This window comes from Ambystoma mexicanum, chromosome 4q (assembly GCF_040938575.1).
Source record: "Ambystoma mexicanum isolate Mex_15411 chromosome 4q, UKY_AmexF1_1, whole genome shotgun sequence".
Lineage (NCBI taxonomy): Eukaryota > Metazoa > Chordata > Amphibia > Caudata > Ambystomatidae > Ambystoma > Ambystoma mexicanum.
Genome location: NC_090928.1, coordinates 1,258,616,891 through 1,258,644,498, shown reverse-complemented (window position 1 = coordinate 1,258,644,498; position 27,608 = coordinate 1,258,616,891). Strand labels below are relative to the sequence as shown.

At 47.3% G+C, this 27,608-nt stretch overlaps 1 protein-coding gene across 1 annotated transcript in view; it reads right to left on the bottom strand.

Annotated features, from left to right (window-relative positions):
• Positions 1–27,608, bottom strand: part of AARS2 (alanyl-tRNA synthetase 2, mitochondrial) — a 413,869-nt gene that overhangs the window by 360,384 nt on the left and 25,877 nt on the right. The window contains exons 3-4 of the mRNA XM_069608864.1: positions 15,116–15,261; positions 12,900–13,091 (exon numbers count right to left, since the gene is read on the bottom strand). Coding sequence (XP_069464965.1) covers positions 12,900–13,091; positions 15,116–15,261 — 338 coding nt within the window. The remainder of the gene's footprint in view (positions 1–12,899; positions 13,092–15,115; positions 15,262–27,608) is intronic.

Here is a 27,608-nt window from a genome sequence, read left to right as displayed (position 1 = left end):
TCTGGCATCAGGTGAGGACACCTGGGGCTCCATGCACCTTCCATGGTGTGGGTGGCTGATCCTCCATGGCTACCTGACCCTGATGACAACCTTGGGCTTGCCTCAATGGGGCGTGTTGGGCTGGGGGTCTGGCTTCGCTCCACAATGTCAAGTGCTTCCTCCTCGTCCAAAAGTGGTGCAGTGGCTGCTGCCGCACCAGTTGAATTGGTGGCAGCAGAGTGAGACAGACTGCCGTGGGTGCAACAATGGCAGCAGCCATGGCCTCAGCTGCGTGGAAGTTGTGCTCCTGCTGCCTTTGTCCCTCTGCTGCTGGACACTCCTCCCGGTTACCCTTGATGTGGTGGCGGTGTCCCCTGTCGCATCTCTCCTGGGCTTTTTTGTAGATGGGGGAGCAGGTGTCGCAGTGCGTGGGTCCTCAGTTTCTGTCTGTGATCCTGTAGGGGTGAGAAATGGGGTATCATCGTTTATGGTTCTACCTGCCTTACGCTGAATGTTTATGTCATGCCGCTCTATGCATTAGGGCCTCTTTATTGTGTATTCCGGTAATGGGGATGTCGGGTGGGTCATGCATGAATGGGTCTGTGTTGCACGTGTATGTGGTGATGCATGCATGTATGTTTGTGGCTGGCTCCATGGCCTGAATATGGACACATAATTGGGGGGCCCCTCACACTTCACTGTGCATTTTTTGATGTATACACTCACCTCCATCGGATGAAGTGGCCACTCCATGCTCCATTTCTCCAACACCCTCTATCGATTCCACTCCAATTGTGGATGCGCAGGTCTCCTCCCACTCACTGAGTTTCAGGGGTGAATCGCCGCCACCTCCTGTGCCCATTGCCAGCCTGCGGTTCACTGACAGTATATTTCTGACACGGAGCCGGAGGTCGTCCCACCTCATACGGCAGTCCTTGACTGTGCGGGTGGTGGTGCCCACCGCACTGACTTTGTTTGCAACCTCTGCCCAGATGGCCTTCTTCTTGAGGATGGTCTCCCGCCGCATGTCATTGCTGAAGACTACATTTGCATTTGCCGATAGTGTCTCTGTGAGCATGATCAGCTCCTCAACGCTGAATTTTTCCTTACGTTGGCGATCAGCAGCTTTTTTTTTACGGCCTTGGGCATCTTTGGGCTATCCGGGATGGATTTGTGTCCGAGTTTCCTTGAAAGGGGTCCTGGATGCGGAGGATGGCAATGGATTGTGTTTTTAAAGATGGCCGCCGTGCTCTTTCCCGTTCCTGTGCGATGACGCTATTTCCGGTTCCGCATTTTAACGGCGACCGCTAATAGCGGTGACTGCTAATGTCGGGGACCGCTAATAGCGGTGACCGCTATTTTCATGCAGCATGAAGGCGGAGGTGCTATTAGCACTTTAGTCGAAGCCGCTAAAGGACTTTTTGGGGACTTTTACGGTATGGTGGTAGGGCCATTACCGGCATGGCGCTATGCTCGTGTCCGCGTACTCATAATAGTACGCAATTAGCGGCCTCTTGCAAGGGCAGAGACGCAAATAACGCCATGCCAGTAAATGGCTTCATTTACCGCACAACGTGTAATGAGGCCCTTAGTCTTGACTGCCTGCCATAGCTACCCTGATTGGTCTGACTTTTCCAGAGGTTACCCTGTTCCAAGAAACTAGGTTGGCCTTCTGAACCTCTGCCCCTCCTGGTCGGAGTTCAGAAATCCTTCTGAACAGGCCAGACAATGTTATGGATTACACCTCCAACGCTTGCCAGTCCATCAGACAGTTGAAACCCAAACTTTCAGTAGTAGCCATGTGCAAAACGTACCCAGAAAACAAATATTCAGCCAAACACATTCATTTTTACCCATCTGACGCTAGGGCTTTGAAAGTGACCCCATCCAAGTTAAAACACCACAGCTGCTCGCTGATAATCTTTTGTTCTGGTCTTGATTACAAACTTTGTGCCGATGAAAATAAACATTAATATACATAGTAATGTAAGCATTTTTATTAAGTGTTGGCCAGGCTTGAAACAAAGTTTTACAAAACTATGTGCCTTTGATTGATTTTCCAACTAATTATTTGCTACTGACAATAAGGGTACTGAAACATTTAATTTGGCACACCCCTTGTCAATATTAAAATGTAGCTTATTTTCCCTCAAACGAACATACTACCTACAACTAACTGTAAATTATTTAATAGCCTTAACCGACATTCTTCAGGATTGTGGTTCTTCGCAAACTGGGACAAGTGTAGCACATCAAGTCATGTAAAATGAGCTTTCCAATAAAACCACATAAAATTGTACATGTTCATGTACCTCCATTTTAGGAAGGATTAACACAAAGAAAATCAATAGTATGGCTCAAAGAATTGCTTGAGTGTCACAAATGTCTGAATCTGAAGGACTACCCCCTTGATTCTCCTCACCTGAGTGTGTGTCAACGTCGCTCTGGCGAGATTTCTTCTGTCTTCTTCTTCTATTCTTCTTGTCGGATACTTCTTCACTTATCCCCTTCTTTGTTCTCTTGTCCTTAGCTCTTTTCTCTCGTGGAGATAAGGACGAGCTCCACCTGACGCCACCCTGACCGTGATTAGAACAGCGGTCAGAGGGTCCCTGAGGAGCAAGACCCCTAAGACAGGGAAAAAGCCTTATAGGCATAAAGAACCCTGTAAGCCAGATGGAGGGGATGATGGGTGATAAGAAGGCACTCCCGAAGATGAAGCTGTAGTCCAGAGGAAATCTTAATGGAGATTTACTGTGAGGCGGGTGGAGTCTGGAGGGACTTGAAGTCCGAAGAAGACTTGAAGAAAGAGAGTCTCTGAACTGTTGGAATTCTATAAGGGTCAGTTCCAGTACTTCAGCAAACAGGTAAGTTTAAGGTAGGCAACTGGGAGGATGAACGAGAGAGAAAAGAATGCATGCAGGAGAGGATGAGCGGAATGGAGAGAGAAAGAGAGAGAGAAAAGAGGAGGAGAGAGAGCAGGAGCACAGAGAGAGAGAGAGAGAGAGAGAGAGAGAGAGAGAGAGAGAGAGAGAGAGAAGAAGAGGGTGAGCGAGAGTGAGAGAGAGAGAGAGAGAGAGAGAGAAGAGGGTGAGCGAGAGAGAGTGAGAGAGAGAGAGTGAGAGAGAGAGAGAGAGAGAGAGAGAAGAAGAGGGTGAGCGAGAGTGAGAGAGAGAGAGAGAGAAGAAGAGGGTGAGCGAGAGAGAGAGAGAGAGAGAGAGAAGAAGAGGGTGAGCGAGAGTGAGGGGGAGAGAGAGAGAGTGTGAGAGAGAGAGAGAGAGAGAGAGAGAGAGAGAGAGAGAGGAAGAGGGTGAGCGAGAGTGAGAGAGAGAGAGAGAGAGAGAGAGAGAGAGAAGAAGAGGGTGAGCGAGAGTGAGAGAGAGAGAGAGAGAGAGAGAGAGAGAAGAATGCATGCAGGAGAGGATGAGCGGAATGGAGAGAGAAAGAGAGAGAGAAAAGAGGAGGAGAGAGAGCAGGAGCGCAGAGAGAGAGAGAGAGAAGAAGAGGGTGAGCGAGAGTGAGAGAGAGAGAGAGAGAGAGAGAAGAAGAGGGTGAGCGAGAGTGAGAGAGTGAGAGAGAGAGAGTGAGAGAGAGAGAGAGAGAGAGAGAAGAAGAGGGTGAGCGAGAGTGAGAGAGAGAGAAGAAGAGGGTGAGCGAGAGAGAGAGAAGAAGAGGGTGAGCGAGAGTGAGAGAGAGAGAGAGAGAGAGAGAAGAAGAGGGTGAGCGAGAGTGAGAGAGAGAGAGAGAAGAAGAGGGTGAGCGAGAGTGAGAGAGAGAGAGAGAGAGAAGAATGCATGCAGGAGAGGATGAGCGGAATGGAGAGAGAAAGAGAGAGAGAAAAGAGGAGGAGAGAGAGCAGGAGCGCAGAGAGAGAGAGAGAGAGAGAGAGAGAGAGAGAGAGAAGAAGAGGGTGAGCGAGAGTGAGAGAGAGAGAGAGAGAGAGAGAGAAGAAGAGGGTGAGCGAGAGTGAGAGAGTGAGAGAGTGAGAGAGAGAGTGAGAGAGAGAGAGAGAGAGAAGAAGAGGGTGAGCGAGAGTGAGAGAGAGAGAAGAAGAGGGTGAGCGAGAGAGAGAAGAAGAGGGTGAGTGAGAGAGAGTGTGAGAGAGAGAGAGAAGAAGAAGGTGAGCGAGAGTGAGAGAGAGAGAGAGAGAGAGAGAGAGAGAGAGAAGAAGAGGGTGAGCGAGAGTGAGAGAGAGAGAGAGAGAAGAATGCATGCAGGAGAGGATGAGCGGAATGGAGAGGGAAAGAGAGAGAGAAAAGAGGAGGAGAGAGAGCAGGAGCGCAGAGAGAGAGAGAGAAGAAGAGGGTGAGCGAGAGTGAGAGAGAGAGAGAGAGAAGAAGAGGGTGAGCGGGAGTGAGAGAGAGAGAGAGAGAGAGCGAGCGAGCGAGAGAGAAGAGGGTGAGCGAGAGTGAGAGAGAGAGAGAGAGCGAGCGAGAGAGAGAGGAAGAGGGTGAGCGAGAGTGAGAGAGAGAGAGAGAGAGAGAGAGAGGAAGAGGGTGAGCGAGAGAGAGAGTGAGAGAGAGGAAGAGGGTGAGCGAGAGAGAGAGAGAGAGAGTGAGAGAGGAAGAGGGTGAGCGAGAGAGAGAGAGAGAGAGAGTGAGAGAGGAAGAGGGTGAGCGAGAGTGAGAGAAATCAGGAGGGGACAGAGTAGCGTGAGAGTGAAAGGAAGCGAGGTCACGTGTGAACAGAAAAACCCAAAAGTAATAGAACCAAGCGACTCCCTTTTTAAATCAATAAAGGAACGAACAGGACGGGAAACCCATCAACGTGTGAACCCCCAGCGTAGGAAGGTATTCGACTGCGGAACTAAACAGGGGGCTGAGTCGAGATCGGCAAGCGCCAAGAAATCAAACCAGAGAAAAGAAATAGGAGCAGAATAGAAGGAGAAGGAAAGTGGAAATATAACGAGACTGAGAGGGCTCAGGGAAATCCGAAGCGCACAACTAGAGGCGGCCGCAGAGACGTAGGCAGCGAGTTGCAAGGCGACCTGCAGGAAGCGGAAGCCAGTATTGAACTGGAGTCTGGAGGGAGACTAGGCCCTCCTAAGTAAGCCTCCATCTGTGCCCCTTCTTCCACGGTCGGAGCGTGACATGGAGCTAGTGCCTTGCTGCCAAACTCGTTAAAGAGGTAAAGCATTCATGTCATTTGTCTGGGGTACTGCAGAAAAGACCAGGCTCAAAACCGATCTTCTTTAGTTGTTGGGTGCACGAGGAGGAACTACTCGGCCATATGTCGGCATAGATGATCTTCAACCCTGGAGAATTAATTCATCTAAAACGCAGTTCTGGTGATTTTCCACATACCCTGACCCTTTCCACAAAACAAAGGCAGCCACTGACATAGGTCACGCAGTGAACTCTGGCTTCGGACACGATAGTTGGAGTATGCAAGACTCCTCTGTGAGCCATCATCTATTGAGGCACAGTGATTCCTCACTGGCTGCTAGAAGCTACATCTCAATAAAGCTAACCACGTTCTGCCCCAGCCACCAACTCAGGAGGAAAATCATTAATTTCTCTGCTCATGTCCAAGAACGTTCTTAAGTCAGGAAACTGTCTGGCAACAAGTGGTTAAAGAGGAAAGAACAAGACAGAAGACAACATTTTAATTAATGAGAACAATCATCTGCAAATTACCATCTTGGATTTATTTATTCATATATGCCAACTGTAAAGCCATCATGGCTCCTCCATTGGACTAAATCTGAAAAGCCAAGCAGGGTGCCGATGTCGGGGTCTGCAGTAATGATGAGCGACATTCTCACTACTACTCCCCCTGGATCCTCTTCTAAGGTGGCCAGGGAAGAGCCATCGCTCTTGCATCCTGACCGTGGGGTGGTGAAGCGAGGGAGGATCACCTGGGTGGTTGGTCCTTGGGGATTGGGAGGGGGGTACACACAGTTGAGACATGGTATCCCCCTTTCCCTATGGAAGACCAACCTATCCCTCCCCCGGCACTAATAGGCTATTGTATGACCTCTCCCCTCTTTTTCCCTATCTTTTACCTTTGACAGTACTGGGACTAGGAAGAGGTGCTTAGCAGTGATGAACACTAACACTTCATTTCACCACTCTAGTACTGGGACAAAGAAGATGCTGGTAGAGTGTGTCATAGGTCAGGCAAGCCCAATTGAAAATGCCCACCTGCAACCTGTCAAAGGGTTGCAGGTGTATAAAGGGAGATCGAAATTGCAGCAGAGAGAGCAACTGTGAGACCGGGGTGGCGGAGACCAGCAGGAGACCGGTGTCGTGAGGCTGCAGCCAGGATGGGGCCTGAGAGGAAGCCAGGGTGCCAGTGATACCCAAGAGGACCCGTAGAGCCCAAGGCCAGCTGGGCTGGGAAGCTAACACAGGCGTGGGAGCCTCTGCATGGGACAGAAAGCAGCTGGAGCTCCGAACGAGACGAGAGGAAGAAAGGACGCCATCCATGTCCAAGCCGAAGTAGTAAGGCCGCCGGCGTGTGGTGGACGGCATCCGGAATGAGAGCGGGCTCGCACCAGCCAGCCCAGTGGTCTACAAGACAGAGGAGGAGAAGCTGAGCCACCAGAGAGGAATGCCAGGACCAGTGTTTGTCGGGGAAGTCACCCAGCACTGGGTCGCTCCCTGAGGGCTACTCTTAAGCAACTAAGGGCTGCACGTGTTTATTGAATACCAAACTGATTGAAACTTTGAAAACAAAGCTGAATTACATTCATTGAAGGATTGGGGTTGGAAGCCCGTGGCTGAAATGTTTGAGGGAGAAAAGACTGCGTTATTAATCTGAAAACGTTCTGTCTTTTCTCCCCTGAACATTGCAGCCATGGGCTTCCAGCCCCACCCACACTCCCACCCCCCCTACTTACCTTGCCCCGGCACACTTCACTGTGTGCCACCGACTTGCTGTGTCCCTGCAACGCCTGTTCCCTTTCACTTCCGTGAAACGGCGCAGCAGGGTCCTTTCCTTGTTTTTTCTTTTTACTTTATACGGGCTGGGCTGCGGGGGCCTCACAAAGCCCATTCACAGCATAGTGAACAAGGGTGTGGGGGACCTCCCCGCAGCCCTAGCCAACGAATGGGGGATTTGGTCAAACTTTTCAGCCGCTCGGACTTTTCGAACGGCCGAAATTCAGCCAAATCTTCCATTCAGGCTTTTTTATTCGGGCATTTGGGACAATTTCTTATTGAATGCCGTATTGAATGAAACACCGCTAAATTACATATACCGAACACCGAAATTAATGAAAAACTTGGAAGTGAGCTAAAGTAAGCATACAGAACTGAATAACACTTTATGGGCAAAGTTAACAACAGATGACAACCAAAAGGGAAAGAGCCATTTGCAAGTAACTTACTAAAAGGAACATAAGTGTGAAAAAATACCACAGAAAGGTGGGGCAGAGAAAGGCCACCGTAAAGGGAACTTTATAAATGGATACAATACAGCAACGCCAAAAGCTGGCAAGAAGTGTGTAACACGTGGCGACAAAGCCAAGAGGCTAACCAGGAGAAATCCAAAAAGTGTAAAACGGCATACAAAGCCAAAAGGGGTTCCTGGCTGTGCGACCTGTGATAGGTGGACTGTAGAATATCACCTAAACATGTTTGAATCACATTTTACAAAAAACTACAGGGATACTACTTCTTACAGAGTTACACCTCATTCTTGGGGTCTCATGTCCTTACTGTTACCTTTATACATCATATCACACAAAATAACTGACATTCAAGGTTTGGATTCTGCCAGTACTTTTTCTCACTATTATTGTGTACCCTAAATGCTAGCCCTCATCGGACGAACACCCTTTCCCTTCGTGGTATAATATATCCCTAGATAGCGCTATGGCTCCGCCTATCTAAACGAACTTGCCCTCCTACTACAATGAGATGGCTCTTCTTTAAAAAAAAATATATCAGCTCTGGCTGTTCATTCCAACAAATTACTAAAAATTGCAATTTTGGGATACCTTTTAGATAGGCGTAGCCATAGCGATACCTAGGGCTATATTACACCACAAAGCGAAAGGGTGTTCTTTCGATGAATCCCATTTTAGTCATCTACCAGATTGCACTGTAATGTACCAGTATTTCATTTCTTGTAAATACAAGAAAAACAATTATACGATCATTTTAAACCCAAACACCATGCACAGGAAGGTTGTGAGATTTTCTGAAGCAATGTAGATACTTCAGGATTGATGTTGCTTTGGGATTTAATATGAACCAAGAACAGACACATGTAATGCAAAAATCACCCATCAGTCGTACTATGATCCATTGAAATTACACATCACAGCAGAACCACAAAGGATTGGCAGCAAGGGTTTGGTTGCACTGAACACAGACTGCTACCCCAGAAAACATACATTCTCTATCCCATAATGTAATGGAATACCGAGCCACGTCTGAGGCCGCATAGAGGGAGACTGGGAAACTCAGGTGGCCAGGGGAGCCACGTGCAGAGCAATGCGAGCTCTGGAGGTGGTATATTGGGTGGTGGAGGAGGTCGCCCATAACCCAACCAATCTCCCATCTCAGCTCCACGCTCCACAGTCAGCCCAGCAGGAAAGAGCACCTGCTGTGACCCAACATAAGATGCTGTGATTTGGTGGCACAGAAGGTTCCCCTACAGTAACACCCAAAGGGACATAAGAGTTTAGAGACCAGAAACACATGGCGCCCAGGCATCAAAAAGGGGGTAATGAGAGATGCTGTACTAGAAGCAAGACAGCTGCTCGCGTTGGGTTCGCAGCACAAGCCCAACCATCAAGTGGATGAACCCTGGGCGTACACCCGGCAGGCTGTAAATGCATGGAGTGGAGCAAAGGATCCGGACACTACTAAGATGGTACACCCAGATTAGGCTGGTGGGCATTGTGAGTCCACCGGACCTGGAGAGAGACTGACAATGGAGCACGGGTATGCTGCTGTAGCTTTAGTTTGGCAGGCACTAAAGCTTTCTGGAAACTGAAGAAGAGCCTGTAATGAGTTTACGGATGAGAGTAACCTTTGGCCTTCCATCACTGTTTTACAGGCTTCATCCAAGCTTTAACAAGCGCAGCCATGAGCCCTAGAAGTGGCTATTGGATAGTTATTTCGATTCACAGCCCTTTTGCACATTCTGATAGAAACCTGGCAGTTCACACGTGAGAAACCTGAAGATGTCTCCCTGACTGGTCCCTGGGGATCTGTCATCCAGGTGGCCAGAACACGGCCATCGCTATTGGATACAGTTCCTGGGGGTGGACCAGTAAGGCAGGATCACCTGGATGGGGGATCCTCGGGGAGTGGAAGTGGGATATCGACGGGTGAGACGTGGTATCCCCCTTCTTACAACACCTTTTCCCCATCCTACCATGTAGGATACTAAACACTCTACCCCCCTTTTCCGGCACGAACACTTTAGCACACCACGCAAGACAACGGACTAACACCAGAGCCATTTACCTGACATGTCCCAACACAAGGGTCAGGCAAATTCAGGCAGATTCGCACACACCGGACAGCCCTTCCCCTTCCCCACAGGGATAAAAGGCGGAGCACGAGGGCACACGACGAGCAAGGCAGCCTGCACGACGAGACAGCTATCCAAACACAGCAGTTCAAGAGGAGGAGAAAGGCAGCGATAATCGAGAGGGTGACAAGGAGAGAAGTGACCTTGCCCTTTCCTAACCCGACCCGCGAAGCACAAGGAATCGTAAGACCGCAAACAATAGCCAGCGTGTGTTGCAGCAGATGTCAACGGTGCACGGAGCACGCCTACGCTGATAAGTAGGACAGAGAGAGACACCTGCTACTGTGGTACCGTCCTTGACTCCAGATACAAGAACAGCCAAGCGGTTCATCACAGCCGGTGAGTCGAGGGGAGAGCTGATAAGAAACCAAACTGTGTTGAACGAAAGTCACAAAGTGGCAAATTAAGGGATGTTCAAAGAACGTTAACATTGAGGGGAAAGCCAGCTGCAGAGGGGTCTGTCACCATGTGGGTGCTCACTCGAGAGACTCTGGTTTATTGCGCATTTGTTGTAAACTACCGATACCAGAAGGCCCTTGGGAGAGCCGCAAGGAAATGGTCAAAGTGGTCATACAGGGGTATAGCAAAATCCTCTGTACAGTCGAAAGTCTTTGACCGACAAGCCATTGGAAAGCTAAGGGAGATGAATCCCGCTTAGTGAGAAAAGAGAAAGAACATTATGACAAAAGTGAACCAGACGGAGGGATGTCCACAGTGCGTTGTTTAAAAAGACATTAAAACTTGCAAATGCAACAGTTGAGATCATTTGGAAAAAGCCATAGTGAACCCGACGGAGGAAGGCTAACAATCGATAGTGGTCTGGGCCCGCTAGAGGGGGATCCAGGGGTGAAAAGCCAACACCCAACGATAAGTGAATGCTATAGTGAACCCGGCGGAGGGAGGCAAACACATGAGCCCAGAAGAGGGGGACCCAGGGGTGAAGTCATCACTCAACATACATTTGAAAGGAACTTTTTGTTTGTTATTCTTGAACACATCAGGTCCTCGGAGACCAGAGACTTTTTGTAGAAAAGAGACTTAACCACCAAAGGTCCTGATACCTGAGAACGGAACGGTTGTCTCGTGCTAAGAGCTGGAGCGTGTACTATGCTCAGGAGTCGCGCCTTGTCCAGTGCTCAAAACGTGGGGAAGGGAGACCCCCGGATAGCACATCCTGACTTATCATTTGTGAAACTTCTTTCTTTCTTATGAACACCATCCCACACTCTTTTTATATTTAGTTGTAAGGATTGGCAATAGTTTTTTTTTTAGTATAGGCCCTTTTATTTGACAAGACGCCACTAGGACTGCCTTATTATTTGATGGTCGTAGCTCGCCCCCATCATAGATTCAGCTTTAGATTAGGCGATTTTTTCAACCTGCATTTACAGTTTAATAAACACCCTTGAACTGTGATCACTTGTGTCTTTCTTTACTGTTGCCACCATAAGTTCCTTACAACAGTCTGATGTTTTTGTCACCTTGTGACAGCCGGTGTGTTACCCCAGTGCTGGGTCAGAAAAGGGGCACTGTGCGTCTCTCCAGCTGCTTTGTGCAGGAGACGGGTATAGCAGCCATGCTTGTGCTTATGCCTCATGGAGGGGCCTATGCCTCACAAAACAGGAACTCACTGCATTCTCTCTGCATTGGATTACTTTATGTGAACAAGGATACATTCAGCATGGAATGTTGGGAACACAGTACTTGGAACAGCCAATCACCTCAGCCCTCTGCATGTACATGACCCCTGTTGGCAAGTTAGCGGTTTCACGACCAAAGTCAAAACTACAAACAAAGGACGGACATAAGCTACGAGCTCTGGCGCCCTGTCTGGTGCAATTTCTGATCACCTCACATACAGAGGCTGCCAGAATCTAGTTTGCTTCAAATCCGTGGCTGCCACACCCCTGCCCTTGAGAGGAAAAGAGGCGGTAATGCATACACAGGAATCAACATCTGGGCTGCCTTCGCTGGGGGGTAATTGCTGCAGGTTGGTGATGGGCAGGAGGGCTAGCATGCCCAGATCCAGTGAAGGAATCCCCAGGGCCAGGGGGTGAAAGCATATGGTCCTGCCCTGGTAGGAAATGGTTGGAACTACAATTACAGTCTCCAGGAGATCAGCGCATCTCAGAACACGCATGGCCAAAGCCAAGAAAGAAGCATGCTGAGGCGCTTTAAACACCCTGAGAATGAGTGAACTGAAGGATGCGTTTTGAGGGGTGGAAAACCATGAGAACTCCTTGGATATACTAGGGACTAGACACTGAACCAGGACACGTTGCCCTTTACAAAGGACCCTTTCACTAGATACATCCTGACACTCTTAGTCTACAAGTTCCCATTTGTAGGTTTTAGTTGGTTTCCCGGTAACCCTGCATGACTTTGTTCTACTTCTCCCTAGAATGTGTGGTGGAAAATGTAGAACTGCTGTATTCATTTAGTTACTGCTCTGTAAAGTTAAGGCTCATCTGTTTGCCATATTGAATTATGCTGCACTGCCCCTAACCTCCCTTACTCTATGCCGTTCTGCGCTTGTCATTACCGAATCGGTTCCAGGTAAGATTCGAGAAGCCGCCAGCTTCATAGACTGTTTGCTTCCTATGTTTTTCTGTTTTGGCTCTACCACGCAAGATGGAGTGTACCGCATCACTTTCAATGCGCCCAGTGAGACGGCTTCAGCCTGCAGAATTAGCAACATTATGTTATTTTGTCTTGTACGGCATACTTGGGTTGTCGCTTGGCGCTCTGACAGATCTGCAATGGAAGGAGGGTTGAGGGTGGGGGTTTGTTAGTGGGATTGAGAGGGAGAAGGGCAAGAGAGCTTTGATGTGCTGTTAGCAGCTTCAGTTCGGAAAAAAAAAATAGCGTTGGTGTGTTTTAGGTTGGTAGTCGTCATGTGGTGTTGGGGTATGAATTGTGCATGGGTGCTTTGAGTGTGGTTTCATACTGGGTGTTGTGAAAGCGTGTGCGGTTTGTGGTGCAGTGGAGGTAGGTTTAGGCAGCCCAGGCACTGCCTTGGTCCTGTGAGAACTGTACACTGTACTAGAATCTGCTGCACTGGCTAAAATTGTATCTGAAAACTTCTGCTCTATGCTGCAAAGTGTTCTCACCCAGGCGTGAGATGGCATCTGCAGCCCATGTACCATATTATGAGAAACCTTTAAAATAGGGTGAAGATAACCCGATACATTTTACACTACTGTCATTAAAAGCTGTCTGGCCCGCCCTTTCATAAAGGATCATGTTATATACAAGTCATACAAATCAGGAAAGGGGGTGGCTGCACCGTGTTCAGTCCGGAAAAGGGAATGTGAGAAAGAGTGAAAAAGCAAACATCCAGTCATGGAGGGACACACTTGAGGAGTTTCTAGGTATATACAGTGTATACGCTTCGTGCCATGGCCATGCAATAAGCACCCAGTGAACGTCCCTACCTGTTGTGCTGCATGAAGACCAGGTTCCAGATCTCCACCACCTCCGGGCTGTCGCGGTTCACCAGGGCGGTGGCGTCCCGGCCGCCAACGTGGTCATAGTGGATCTCAGTGCAGGGTCCGCATGGGCCCGTCTCACCCATCTCCCAAAAGTTCTCTCGCAGGCCAAAGGGCAGCACGCGTCCAGGGGGGACCCTGAAGAAAAAAGAATGTGAGGGGTCTGTGAGGGATAGGAAGCCTCGTTCAGGATGCTGTGATTCGGTCCAGAAGGTCCCTCATCTGTGGGTTTGAGAGAGCCAATCAGAGGGCAGCCTTCAAGAAATGTACTGCTCATTTTCACAAAGTTGTGGATTAACGTGTGTAATAACTGAGCCGGAGGGGAACACCAACGAAAACAATGAACAACGAGAAGTGGTCATAAGCAGAAGACCTTGTTTTACAGAGTGCTTAATCTCCAGCACGAGGGTCTCCACAGTCCCACAGCCTGCCCACAACTCATGGCAAGTCCAAATGTAAAAAGATATCCAACTCCATGTGCAAGATAGGTGTGGATGGCTCCTCCTGTTCAGCATTGGCTTCTAACTATCCTGAAAACACTTGCAGCCTTCACCACAATACTGCAACTAACGAATGGCATTTTGAAATATTTGCAAGGAACTTGGGGTTGGTCACCCTGAGTTACCTGGGGGCAACCAGACGTGGACTCCCTGCTCACTGTGCTCAGATAGACAAAGCTTCACCTCACTGATGAGGCCCAACAAGGCTGAAACACGTGAATGGGGTTGCTGTCGGTACTCTTGTTCAGAGAGGAATTGCCATAGCATTTCAGTGCTGGACTGCCCATGTGGGCGGGACAAAGACTGATATGCAAATGGGTATTTCCCATCTGTGAAAGGTACAGTGAGCAAAAAGCTGTGCTGCAAACTCTCCCCTCAGAACAGGTTATCATGCCATGTTCTCTCTGGAGAGGAGCGCCTGCTACCTTTTTTGAAATATAAGGGATTGCCAGAAAGTCTTGACACCTTATTAGTTCCGTCTTTGTGTATGAATATGTTGTCTATATACATAATTTCACTGCGATGGTCTAATAATACTGAGAAGCCCTCCGTCACTGTTTTCCAGATTAAGCCCAAGCTTCACCAAGCACAGACGTAGGCAAGAGATGTGGCTATTGGATAGTTATTTCCAACCACAGTCCTTTCAAACATTCTGATAAACACCTGGCAGTTCACGCTCTGATGTTTTTGTCACCTTGTGACAGCCGGTGTGTTACCCCAGTGCTGGGGAGAAAAGGGGTACTGTGCGTCTCGCCAGCTGCTTTCTGCAGGAGATGGGTATAGCAGCCATGCTTGTGCTCATGCCTCATGGAGGGGCCTGTGCCTCACAAAACAGGAACTCACTGCATTCTCTCTGCATTGGATTACTTTTCATGAACAAGGATACATTCAGCATGGAATGCTGGGAACACAGCACTTGTAACAGCCAATCACCTCAGCCCTCTGCATGTACATGACCCTTGTTGGCAAGTTAGTGGTTTCACAACCAAAGTAAAATCTACAAACTAAGGACATAAACTACGAGCTCTGGCACCTTGTTTGGTGCGATTTCTAGTCATCTCACACATAGAGGCTGCCAGAGTCTAGTCTCCTTTGAATCCAAGGATTCCATACCCCTGCCCTTGAGAGGAAAAGAGGAGGGAATGCATGCACAGGAATAGGCATCTGGGCTTAAGGGAAAGGCGGCCTGTCATGTGCACCTGCGCACAGCACGCATGGATTTGTCTAGCAGTGCCTGGGTCGACCCCATGTTCACACAGTCTTTACCGGGGACCCCTGGCTTTGTTATAAAGCCTACTGGGTTTCCTGAGGCTGCTTGGGGACCCCTGGCCTTGTTATAAGGCCTACTGGGTTTCCTGAGGCTGCTTTTTGCACCAGAGTTCTTGCAAGGTGCCAGCTCATTTTGATCCCTGGGGTGGAGGACTTTTATACCATGGTCTACTTTCAGTGTGAGTGTTCAAAGCAGAGATGCCAGTCTTCTTACTCCTACTGCCTATGCCTAACCTTCAAACAGAAAAGATCTTTGGGCCCCAGGACTCTCCCCAAGCCACAAGATGCTGTTTGCTGTTATGTGGTCATCATCTATAACCCGGCTACACAATATCACATAAAATACTATACAGTGCCTCTTCCTCAACCAAGGACGGCAAATGCACTGCTTACCCCAGGCTGAGCCAGATCTCCCGGCTCTCCTCGTCGGCACCGAGCCCTGAAGATGGATCCCCTGCAAAATAGGTGACATAGAGGCGCTCTCTTGGGATCCCGTACACCTGGGTGAGCAGCTCCCAGGCCATACTGCACGCTTCCTCCTGAGTGGGGGGCAAAAAAAGTGAGGCATAAGAGCCAGGAAAGGAGACAGTGGGATTGTGTTCTGCAGGAATGTTGGCAAGTAAGAGAAACATAGAATTTACAAACACATCAGAGCATAGCAAAGTATATGCAGCACGTGGCCATGCAGACGTCGGAGGGGCAGCTTCCTGCCCGCCTGGTTCCAGTGACCCTATGCAGTGCAAGGTATGCAGGGCTTAGCAATGGTGCCATGCGCGACTAACATTTGTCCATATTGCTCGTTTAATTGCCAACATGGCCAGATCATCAATGTATCACTATTTTGGCTCCAAATGATCTCCGACACACTGCCAATACAGCCATGTGAGATGCTACCAATTGGCTGCTAGGCGTCTCCTTGTCATGCAACAGGATTCAAAGGGCCTCCACCAGCAGGTCGGTCCACGGTGAACAAGGGTGCGGTTTTCGAGCACATCCGCATTCAGGCATTGGACCCAACCCGAGAAATAGTGGAGAAAAGGTGACCATGCTCATCCCGGGGAAGCAAGTCAAAAAGGCATTCAAAGTTTACTGTACCACCAATGCCCTCTTGATTTCTTTTTCCTCCTTTATATAAAGGCATCAGTTACATGCTGATGACATTACTCTAGGTGGCCTAAATAAGTTACGTGACCAGAGTAATATAATTAATTATTTTTATGTATTTCGTTTATTGTATATGGTTTAAAAAAAACTTTACAACGTGAATAAATGTTAAAATAGTAGATAAAAGAATTACAAAAAATCAATTCACTGTTAAAATAATAAAACGTTTAGACAAAACATCTGAGCAATTGTCTGTTTTTCCCGATAATATGTTAAAAAAGAAAGAAAAGACAATAAAAGTACCACAAAATGAAATGCAATACTAATTAACTGTTAAAACTACTGAACTCATGTATCCAAAGTCCGAGATTTAATAAAGACTGCTCCACGGTGAATGGATCATCAGCCATCTTTCCCATAAACTGTTCTGGTCCATCCATCTACTCGATGGTTCCCATTCGTTTCTTCAAATATGCCAATCGCTTAGGATGGAGAGCAGGACATTCCAAGAGAAGGTTCTTGGCGGTCTCCAATATTGCATCATTTTTACAAAACCTGCCTCCAGTAGCTGGCCTAAGACTCGTACCTCTTCTCAATAATACTTCCCCAGTGGGCAAGAGATTCCTTCGAAGACGCATTAAGAGGGTGCAGTAAAACACATTAGGAAACAATAATAGGTACGGAGCAATGATGCCCCTGCTTTTGAGTAACCATGGAAGGAGTCAATAGTAGCATTCCCATCATAACTGTAAAGTACCCCCTTTACTTTCAAAGGATTTGAAGCCCACAAATTGACATTCACATCAATAGGAGAGAGCAGTGAATCGCAATGTAGTCTTAATTTCCCTACAAAGCTCAAAGAAATTGGTTTTAAGGGATTACCTGCTCCCAGCAGAAGAAATACCTCAGCATAAAGAGAGTCCTTAATCAGAGAAATAATCTTACGGTATAATGATAGGCTATGATAAGGATTTATAACGCACCTATGCACAAGTGTTTCAAGGCGTGATGTGGCAAGGGAGGGGGAACAAAAACAACGATCTTACCAGGCCAGGTGACATTGAGATCACGCAAATGCAGGGGACGGGGGATGGGGAAAAGAGCGAGGGGAAAAGGGAGGGGGCAGTGCAGTACATAGGATAACAGTAAAAGAAATAAAACCACAGGTGTCAGGGCAGGGGGCTGTAGGGATACAGAAACAGCCCCCAACTGCAGGGAGGTTGCCAGGGGGGCAGTGCAGGTGTGCAATTTGGCGGGTGGGGACCTGGGCCCAAGAACAGAGGGTAGCCAGGTGACCAGTGTCATTTCAGTTTCAGCCACGTGTTCAGCAGGGGAGAAGAGAAGAGAAAGTAGAAACAAAGAGGAAGGTCTTGAGGTGCTTCCGGAACAGGAGATGGTTCTCCTCAAGTTTCAGAGAGGCAGGGAGGCTGTACCAGAGGGAGGCCCCAGCTGAGGAAAGAGATCTACCACCAACTCATTGCTTGGAGAAGCAACTGACCCTGAGGGAGTTGGAGGGTGGATGACCGAAGGGCTCGAGAAGGAAGATATTTAGGAAGAGACAGTTGAAGGTATTGAGGCCCCAGGCCACAGAAGGCCTTGTGGACAAGGCAGAGGGTTTTGAACTTCATCCTTGCAGCCAGTGGGAGTCAGTGGAGAGATTTCAGAGTTGGAGAGATATGATCCCAGGGCTTGAGGCCAAGGACAAGTCTCACAGTCCTGTTCTGGATGAGTTGCAGAGGGCGGAGAGTAGAGGCAGGCAGATTTAGAAAGAGGCTGTTGCAGTAGTCCAGCCCAGAGCTCTAGAGACAGTGAGCTTCTGGGGGAAGGAGAGGAAAGGAAGAATACCTCTGAGGAGGTGCAGCTGGTAGTGTGACTTCTTAGAGATGTCAGAGATGTGAGGGGAGAAGGAGAGTGTGGAGTCGAAGATGACCCTGAGGTTTTTAGCCTCACAGGTGGGAGCAGGAAGAGGGCCAAGAGAGGCCAGCCAGAGAGCTACAGGAAAGGATGGATCAGGTATGCCGATGAGGAGAATCTCAGTCTAACTGGCATTAAAGCAGTGATCACTGGCGGCACACCACTCCTGATAGCAGACAGACAGTCAGAGATGTGAGAGGGTGAAGAGGCGGGTGAAGTGGTGGCTGAAGGGAGCCTGAAAATGAGCGTCATCTGCATAGCACTGAAAGTTGGGGCAGAGAGCGGCAATGCAGTGGGCAAAAAGTACCAGGTATTGGTTGAACAGCCAGAGGGAAAGGTTAGACCCCTGGAGAACACCACAGGTAGAGATAGGGAATGACAAAAGGGACTATTGGACCCTCGCTTTTAAAGATGATAGGCCCAACTCGTACCATATTACTGCCACTGGGACTGCATTATGAACCTTCAGAACTCGTCGCCACATCTTTCCCTCTATAGTGTCGACCAGCCATATGATTCCATAGGCCAGAGCTCAAGGCCATAAAGCAGTTTGGGAACTACTTTCCCCTCATAGAGCTGGATCGCTGCCTTGATGGAGCATCTCCCAAATGTTCTATCCATAGTTATGAGTTGATTTGTTAGGCGTATTGCTTTCATAGTGAGGAGTGCTCGATATTTCTCACAGTAGGTTGTGCCGAGATGTGATATGCCAGATATGTCACACTCTGGGTGCCCCTTAAGATGATGTCCTGGAAGAGCCAAGAGTCCATTATCCCTGGCATAGCTTGAAAAAGCAGAGAGAACCCTCTGCAGACCAATCCAGGAGCTGTTGAAGAGCATAAAATCGTCCACATAGGCCATCCATGATGTTTTGACTACCCCAAATTTCGGTGCGATGAGGGATGCCTGTTTCAAACTTTCACCTAAGACGTAGAGATTGAAAAAGCAGGGTGCCAAAACGCATCACTGCCTTAACCCTGAGTAAGTGTTAACCCGACAGGAAAGATCACCCTCTTGGTTCGGTCAAACGTAAATATCGGAGTCCTCATGTAAGCCAATCATTAATCTCAGGAGACCTCTGAGGATTCCCCATTTATCAAGTTTAGCCCATAGTCTAGCACAGTCGACCCTATCAAAAGCCTCTGAGAGGTCAATTGAGTCCATGTATGTTCACAGGTCTTATTCTCCCAGGCTTTTTACTGGAAATCCCGGACTACCACTCCGCTGATATATGCAGAGTGAACCCTACGGAAACCAGTTCGAAATGTGTTCAATTTGCCCATAGAAACTGCCCATTCTTCAAGATGTCGAAGCAGCACAGTTGCAAAGATGTTGCTATCGACGTATATAAGAGCTGGCGGACGATAATTCTTGGGGTCGGTTTTCCGTCCCTTCTTATAAATAGGGGCCACATATGATGAGCGCCAAGAGTCGGGAAAGCACTCCCTCTCTATTACATTCTTAAACAGGAAAGAGAGAACTATGGCCCAAGTATGTGGGTCGCCCTTCAGAATGGTATTTGTCAGGCCATTTGGTCCTGGTGCTCGAGAAGATTTACGGGAGTTAATTAGAGAAAACATTGCATCAGGTGCTGGTAGTATGCTCCATTTGTCAGAAGCGTTCTCTCTTTGGCAAGGCTCCATTGTATCTGATGCAAGTTTCATCCTAGCATATAGGACCCCAAAACGGCAGACCCAAGAGGCTTCGGAGACGGCGTTCAACTGGATGTCAGTGTTTAGTGCTGCCATTGAGTTCACAGCTTCCCAGAAGTGAAGTATATCCCTTTTTATTAAGAGTTTGAGCATTAACTCAGCGTCACATTGAAAAAGAGTCCTTGTGCTGTTTACACACATTTTTAATACTTTGCTTAAGTTTTTTACTTTTACAATTTTTCTCGTGTTGTGAATCAAGACTAATACGAATACATCTAATCTCCTTTCTGTACACCCTTTTTCTCAAGGCTAACTGAGCATTGTATTTATGCAAATGGCCAATGCCTCGCTTCTTTGCAACAGCTGGATTTAGGGGATAGACTTTATACATACATTCAAAAAGCCCTTTCCTAAAGTTGTCCACATTGAAACATTAACACTGAACATGCAATGATCGTTCCATAAGTTCTGAAAGATAGACAAATCAGAACAAGACCGAAATAAGGAATAGTCGACAAATATATAGTCTACAGTGGAGAAACTACTGCCCCTATGCCATTTTGAAAAACGTTTACCAGAGGTATTCTCTAGATCATTAAGCAAATACAGACCAATAGTCGAAAGGGACAGTGCCCATTTCAGTCCCGCCTGCACTTTCAAATTCAGGGGAACGGAGACTAAAGTAATATCCCACTGTGCTTCCTCTATAGGTTGGGACAATCTGTGTTAAGATCTCCAGCTACTAAGACGTGGCCTCCAATATTCCAACATCGCCAGGTCACAATGCACTCCAAAATTGGCTGATGGAATTTGTCCAGATCGCGCACTACCTTGTGCCAACAGATGTTTATTAGAAGAAATTAAGCTACATCCCCAATATTTAATAATTGGACAGCCAGTACTGCAAATGGGAAGGTGGGGATTGCCGCAGCCGTTATGCTTAAGCCTGACCTGATTGCGATGAGGAGCCCACCCGCTGGCCGGCCTACAGGACTCGTTTTAGCGGATTGAAAAAATACTTGCTATCCGTCAAGGACTGGGCATGCAGTCAGCCAGGTCTCCTGCAAAAAAAACAAGTTATTTCTCTTCAAACTGGCCTTAGCGTCTGTGTTTAAGGTCAAATGCAAGTTCCCCCGGGAGTTCCAAGTAGTAACAGATTTCCTGAGGAGGTATTGCTAAGATCATTTACCGCCCCTATTCCATCTGACCCATGATGTACCCCACTGATCAACAGTTGAGGCATGGCGGCAAGTTAGACAATTATCTGACTCCCGGGGGCCCTAAGCACTTCCGTTCATTTTCCACTTCGGCCTGCGGAGCAAATGAGTTTCACACTTTTCAAATCTGAAGTCTAGGATATTTAGTTTCGATGCTTCAGCCAGTACTAACTCTGTAACCATTCGTGAGTGGAAATTAATAATATCTACCCATTATTTAGCCTTCAGGGAACGCTATCCTCTTAATGTCGAGCAAGGAAAGTGCACTCAAAGCCGGTATCTCAGAGAAAAGGTTAGCACATTAACTCTATTCAAACAAACCTCCATATCACACTCAAACATATTCATCATGCACAAACTGTTCTCTGCATTAGCCTGCAAGTGGGGTAGAAACCTCCCATTATCATTGGGGGTGTCAAGGTTTTGTCGAGGGCCACGAGAACCAGACCCCCTGTCCATGACACCACCATTTGCTTTGTGTAGAATACTATGGGGCATTAGATGTCTTTCCCCAACGACTGAGCCACTTCCTGGAATTGTGGGGCGAAAAGACAGCCCCAGAGTGACAGAAATGGAGAGTCCATCCTAGGCCCCTACTGTGAGAGTGAAGCTGGCTAAGGTGGAGTTCCACTGAAATATAAAATCTTTTTCAAAACATTGTTTTCCGATATAAGGCCTAGTGAATGAACAAAAATGGGCCTGTTTCAACTTTAGTAAAATACAAAGACACTGAATTGAAGGCGAGTGTGCCTTAGAACCATCTTATTGTAACTGTGTCCCATGGAGGCAAACCAAAAGAAATATGTGGCGCGGTAGCTGCTAACTGTATAAACTGGGAAAAGGCACCTTGACAGATGTAAAACTGCAGCAGATACATTTTAAACACTGCACATTTGCAAGAAAAAAAGGAGGAATGATGCCCGATATTTAAGAAATAAAGTCAAGTGACAGATTGCATTTATCAGGAATAAAGAGACTTCATTTTCATCATATTCTATGACAGCCTGTAAAGAGAAAGGGCCATTTCTTTTTTGTAGAAGTGAACACTGGTTTCTATGTTAACTGTGGCCTACCTGTGTACATAAGATTAATAATGAATGTACCTCTGTTCTAATATAGTGGAAAAGAAAGATTGTATTTATGAACAGCAGGCCTAGGTGTAATACAAAATGTTACATTTTAAACACATCATGTCAATGTAAATGCTATTCTTTTAGAATTATGTATGAAGCTTTTTTTTTAAACTATTTTTTTTTACATACCATGGCAACTTTAATCATTTACAAAATATATTTCACAACAAATGTGTCTGTCTGCTTCTGCCCCGCCACCCTGCCAACTCCCCCCACCCATCCCAGGCCTACGTTATCTCCTCCCTTCATTCCCCATCAATCCTCCTGGCTTCCGTCTACTCTTGTACAAGAGTTTCCTCCAAGTCTTTGACGCCCTTTTCAGAGGTGGCCAGATCTGCTATCAATTGTCTCCAAGCGTCCACCCCCCCCTCTCCCCTTATTCCATGTCTCTTTCTTTTGCTTCCTGCCACACCACTGTCTCCCCATTAGCCCATTTTAACAGGTCTCTCCGCCACATCTGAATTAGGTATGTAGCTTCCATTGAACTGGAAGGTCTGTCCCTCTGAAACCTTGACCTTAAGTACTTTGGCTGAGGACCTCTAGTAGAAGGAGGTCTGGTTTCAGTTTAAATGCTAAGATATACAGGGAATTAGATCAAAATTGTAGGGTTTGTAGATAACACAGCCAGCAGAAATTACCTTTTAGATCAGGTCTCCCTATTAACTGTGCATTAGCTTCAAACAAAAACCTTTGAAGCCCAGGAGGGGAGGGCATGATCACATGTGCCAGCCAGATGCCCTGATCAGGTAATAGAAGAGAAATGAAACCTAAGAATTGATGGGGGCTGGTGTGAAACTCAGGGACACTAGCGGTGTCTTGCCATTGACTACCATTGAATACATTTTCTTGAATAAAAAGCGCATTGTGTGTTCCACTGAGCCTATCCCGGGTTCATATTAAAGGGGACCCGAAGCCCATCGGGACCATGTAAAAATGGAGTTTGTGTAATTGACACAACTTGAGTAGTGAGAAAATTATGACTCCGGCCTTCTCATAATTCTGAGGAAATAGAAAGTTGTTATGATGATAGGTTATGGAAGTAAGGTTTGAATCATGAAGGGGCATATTTGTGACAAATTAGTCTCAGGAGTAAATCAATAAAAACGGTAGCTCCTCCCAGGAAGGGCGTGCTGAAATAAAATTTGTATTTTCTGACTCGCTATAAAATGTAGAATTCAAAAATATATAGGTTCATCTGAAAGATTAAGGTAGTTCAAGTTGGCAGATTTTCAGAACCCAAAAAACGACCTGTCATTTTGAAATAATGTATTTTTCCTCCTCCCTCAGCTTCCATAACCCATACCTCCCAACTTCTGGTCCTATCAGCAGCCAGTGAGCGTCTTGGTTGGAGGTGAAGAGAGAGAGCTAGCCAATCCGTATCGTGGAAATTATGATAATATGTAAGTGTCATCAGCCCTATTCCAATTTCCAATCTAAGCGAGGACGTGCAAGAAAACAACTAGGGAGAGAGACCAAGAGAGCTGCCTAATCCATCAGGGCACCATCTTGCCAGGGTAACAAAGCTAAACCAAGGCCTACCTGGAAGGAGGGAGAAAAGGAGACCCAGGGACTTTGCTTGGAAATCTGGGAGCGTTATCTGAGAGAGGCCTGTGGCTGTAGAGACCTGGCTGGTGAGGTGTGAGCTGCCTGCCTAAACAAGTGTCCTATGATCTGGTGGGCCTCCTGAGCTAAGAACAGAGATCTCCCATATAAGTAGATATATCCCAAAGCTATCAATTGTGTGGGTAGCTACCTGCCTTAATGCCTTTCCCTTAGTGGGTGAAGGGCGGGGCAAACTGGGTAGACCCTGTCCATATTGAACTAAAAAATGAACTCAAGGAATTCTCTATAGAAGAACACTCTATCCAGTTACATTGAATCATGTTGGAATCTGTCCGTTTAACCCTTACCTTTGCATTGGTGGGTGCTCTTCATTAGTCGGAGGGGGGTGAAAGTGTATATACTCTTAGCACAATTAACTAAAAATATAATTTAATTAATTCCCATAGGATCATTTATCACAGGGTGATGTTTTCGTCAAAATTCGAAATTGACGAAGGGTTATCCCTGTGCACTGTAAATGACTCTAGGCTGTAATGTATTTGGCAACCTGGTGTTCAATTGAATATGCTAATGTCCCCAAAATGAAAACCCCAACATCTTGCATTACCTTTGAAAACAAATAGTGCAAAATGAATGTTACCTTTCAGTCCAAACCAGAATCCCAAGGCCTTGCATTTTCATTGTAGGAGTGGTGCAAAACGAAATTTCCCATTTATTCCCTTGCGTTCCAAAACATTGCATTTAACCTACATAAAAACCCCAAAACGATGTTCCATTGTGTTTACACTCCCTGTACCTTGCCTTCTGATCAGAGGGGTCATATCTAATTGATGCCTGGAGGGTGGGGGTTGCTGGAAGAAAGGAGTATTGTGCCAAACTAAGCAATCACTGTGTGTTTTGTATTTTTCCTATTGGTTAATTTGCAAGATATCTGATGTAAATTGTGACTGCCAATGCCAACTTCCAAATTTTACCTGTGTCTTATAGTAACTGAAGGTTCTTTAAATCTATGTTAGTCAATTAGTACAAGAAATTTGAATTGGTGATATTGTGGAGTGCCACAGCGTTGGTGGTTGATGTTTTCGTGATTGCCTATGATTCTTTGCAAAAACTTAAATATATATTCTTACTATACACCATCCTGGTTCCTAGCCGATTGACGGCAAAGAGGGTACTTTGACGTAGGGTACGATAGAAGTGGGGGCCTCATCAAAGTTGAATCTGTAAAGCGTTTTGTGGTGCGCTAGCCTGCTAGGGATTGGGGGGGATAACTTCCTGAGTTGAGAGTGACTGTATAATAAACCGTGACAGAATGCTGTGGAAACTAGTTTGGAATCACTGAAAATCATTTTTCTCATAGTTCCTTAGCCCAGAAGATTTACACATATAGTCCTCCTTTGGGAGTTTCACCCCATTTCTTGAACTGGCGGGCCAATAAAATGTCCCCAACAAGGAGTCCCTGACCCCATTATCATTTCGATCAAAGTGCCAATTGTTGGTGCTCACCGAGCCAGCCACTGTAGGATTCTGTATACAACCACTTTGGCTGGCAATTGCTGGCTCGCCACCTTGGTTTTCCGAGTGGCACTTTAGATCACCACAATGGAAGGGCCCTGGGTCGGGAACGGCAGAATGAGCCCTTTCGTTCATGTTTCCATAAATGCCTTCTGTCTGGGATGTCCCCTTCGAAACAGCCGACACAGGACGCACCAACTCCACAGCCCGAAGGACTTCTGCCAGCAGGCATAAGGGTCTTTCTGGGGTGACTAGTTTTGGGGTGAGGTCCACTTGGGTGCCAGTTGTAGTTAATTTAGGGTGCTGGACTGAAAAATCACTTATTGCAAGCGCTTGTGTAGCAAGCAAGTTGACAAAGTTTGATTTTGTGGGAAAATGACCCTGAGTGAGGGAGACGGTGCTCTGTTGGTAATTTATAACTGTAGTTATGGGAACAGGTCTTAGTGAGAAACCCCTGGCCCCCAGTGTCTTCTGCCCAGTACTTCTTAGCATGAATTCAACAGATGTTAGGTTTCTCATGAACTTCGGCAGGATACGTTCTGCCTTCTTGGCCTCTTGATTTTTTGTTTTCTTTTTAAGTAGATCGCCGCCCGACAACACAGGCGCTTTCAGGCCCCTCTTAGAAGTAGTCCAGTCAGGCATTGCTAAACCCTCCCCCATATCCAGTGAACCATGAGCAACCTCACCCCACCCCCCAAAACCTGTGAACCCCCTGATTGGGCCTCCACAGCACAATCTTTAATTGGGACCACCAGGTCTTCTACAGAGTCCCATATAACAATGGGGCCAGAGGCATTTGCATACAATGGGGGGAGGTTTAGGGGGGTTCCATAAGTGGGGAGCATGAGGTCTCCACTAAGGTACAATTTTTTTAGCAATTGTTTTAAGGAAACTAGAGTGTACCTTAACTTTGTTGTAAATATTATCATAGAATGATGCAAAGGAGCTCAAAAGCATATTCAAAGCCGAGACAGTTGGTGATATCAAGCACATTCTTTCATCAACTTCCTGTAATGTGTAGTGGAGGCCAGATCTTTCACTGTGGCAGTTGTCTCCACCCGAGTCCAAAAAAAGGCCCCCCTCAGAGTCTTTATCGAACGGATTTGTTAAATCAGTGGGCGAACCAATTGCAGAGGCGTTGCATGATTGTTGAACGACACTATCCGGAGGCTGAGGCACTTGGTTGAGTGCGTAAGATTCTGCAAACTCTATCAGGCTCAGGTCATTAACGTGTGAGTGATCAATTAATGCTGTCGCTTTTACCTTGCCAATCAATTTTATTTCCGTGCTCGAAGCCCCATGATAGTCTGTTATTTATAAACCCACGATTGGGGAATGTTTAAGGCAGTGGATGATTGGTGGCAAGGGTTTCTCGCAGTGCACTTCCTGTGGATTCGCCCGTTGGGCTAAGAGTGAAGGGACCCCATACGACTCCTGACAAGATCTGTTGTTCCCAAGATTAATCAGCAATTCTGCAACAATTAGTCCTCCTGGATGGAAACACAGTCTGTGGCCGGGCCCTTTAGAGAAAGCCTAGTAGCTTCAACCCGTAGTTCTTTTCTTGGCAGGAGGAGCTGGGGCTCCAACCTGACTTCTCAACCCCAGTCTGCCTGTCATTGAGTCAAAATAGGGCACTCAAATGCTTTGACTTACAACAGCTTGAAAAGGAGTACTCGCGCATATCCAGAGCAGAGAAGTCCAATCACTCACACCAGCCACACAGCCGCCTGGTCCGGGTAGAAGGAGTGGAGCAAAAGGTGGCAGAGAACACTCTAGATCCAAGCCCAGTATGAGCCAAACAGCAGCCTCTCCTGCAGACTGCTTCACTTAGTGGAGGGATGACGGCAGCATCTTTAGTAAAATCGCTACTCACCTTCAGCTCCCGTCTTGTTGCCTTAACACCATACGATTGCCCAGAGCTGCAGGATTCCAGCAATCAGGCTACTGTGCACTGCGTCGCAACCCACATAGACTGCAAAAACGTCTCTGTAGAGTTTGAATCGACTTCCTCAATGTGTACCCCTCCTAGATGATGCAGTCTCTTAACCGAGATAGAGTAAGGAGTTTGTACTCGGTGATGGAGCCAAGGCACAGAAAATACAGGAAGAGGAGGAGGAGGAGGAGGAGGCGGCGGCAGCAAGTCCTTCAAATGATATAATAATAATAATTTTGTATTTATATAGCGCTACAAACCCTCAGGTATCTGAGTGCGGCTTATTACCCACGGTGTGTGGTGCTCATTTATCGACCCGGAAGGATGAAGGCTGAGTTTGGCCTTGTCGGGATTCGAACCTGCGTCAGCAGCCTCGGCACAGATGTCAAAGCGAGCACTCCACTCGCTGTGCTATCGGACGGCGCTTTAAGGACTATTGGGTGCCCTCAAGGCCCCCCCCCACCCAAGGACGGGCACTGCCGAGGTGCCCCTACCCCTGTGCTCCTAGATACAGAGATCTTCAATGAACTGTGTAGTCAGAAGGGGCACTTGCCCCTTCCTAAGCAACAATGTAAGCTTATAAAGAACCCAGCACCCCGCCCCAAGCAAGGGTGTGCCCCATCCACCTCTTGACAACACGCCTGCTTCCCCCCGAAACAACACAAAAACGCCCCTTCCCCATGCCAAACAACCCAAAGATCAATGTGTACTTGTTTATTTATTGGAACTGTTGGGGAGATTTTTCTAAGGCCTTGGGAGACATTCCCAGAACCAGCCAAGAGATGCCAACCTAGTTGGTGAACATAGTTATAGACAGTCTAGCTAAACCCTCACATAGTAACGTAAGCAAAGCAG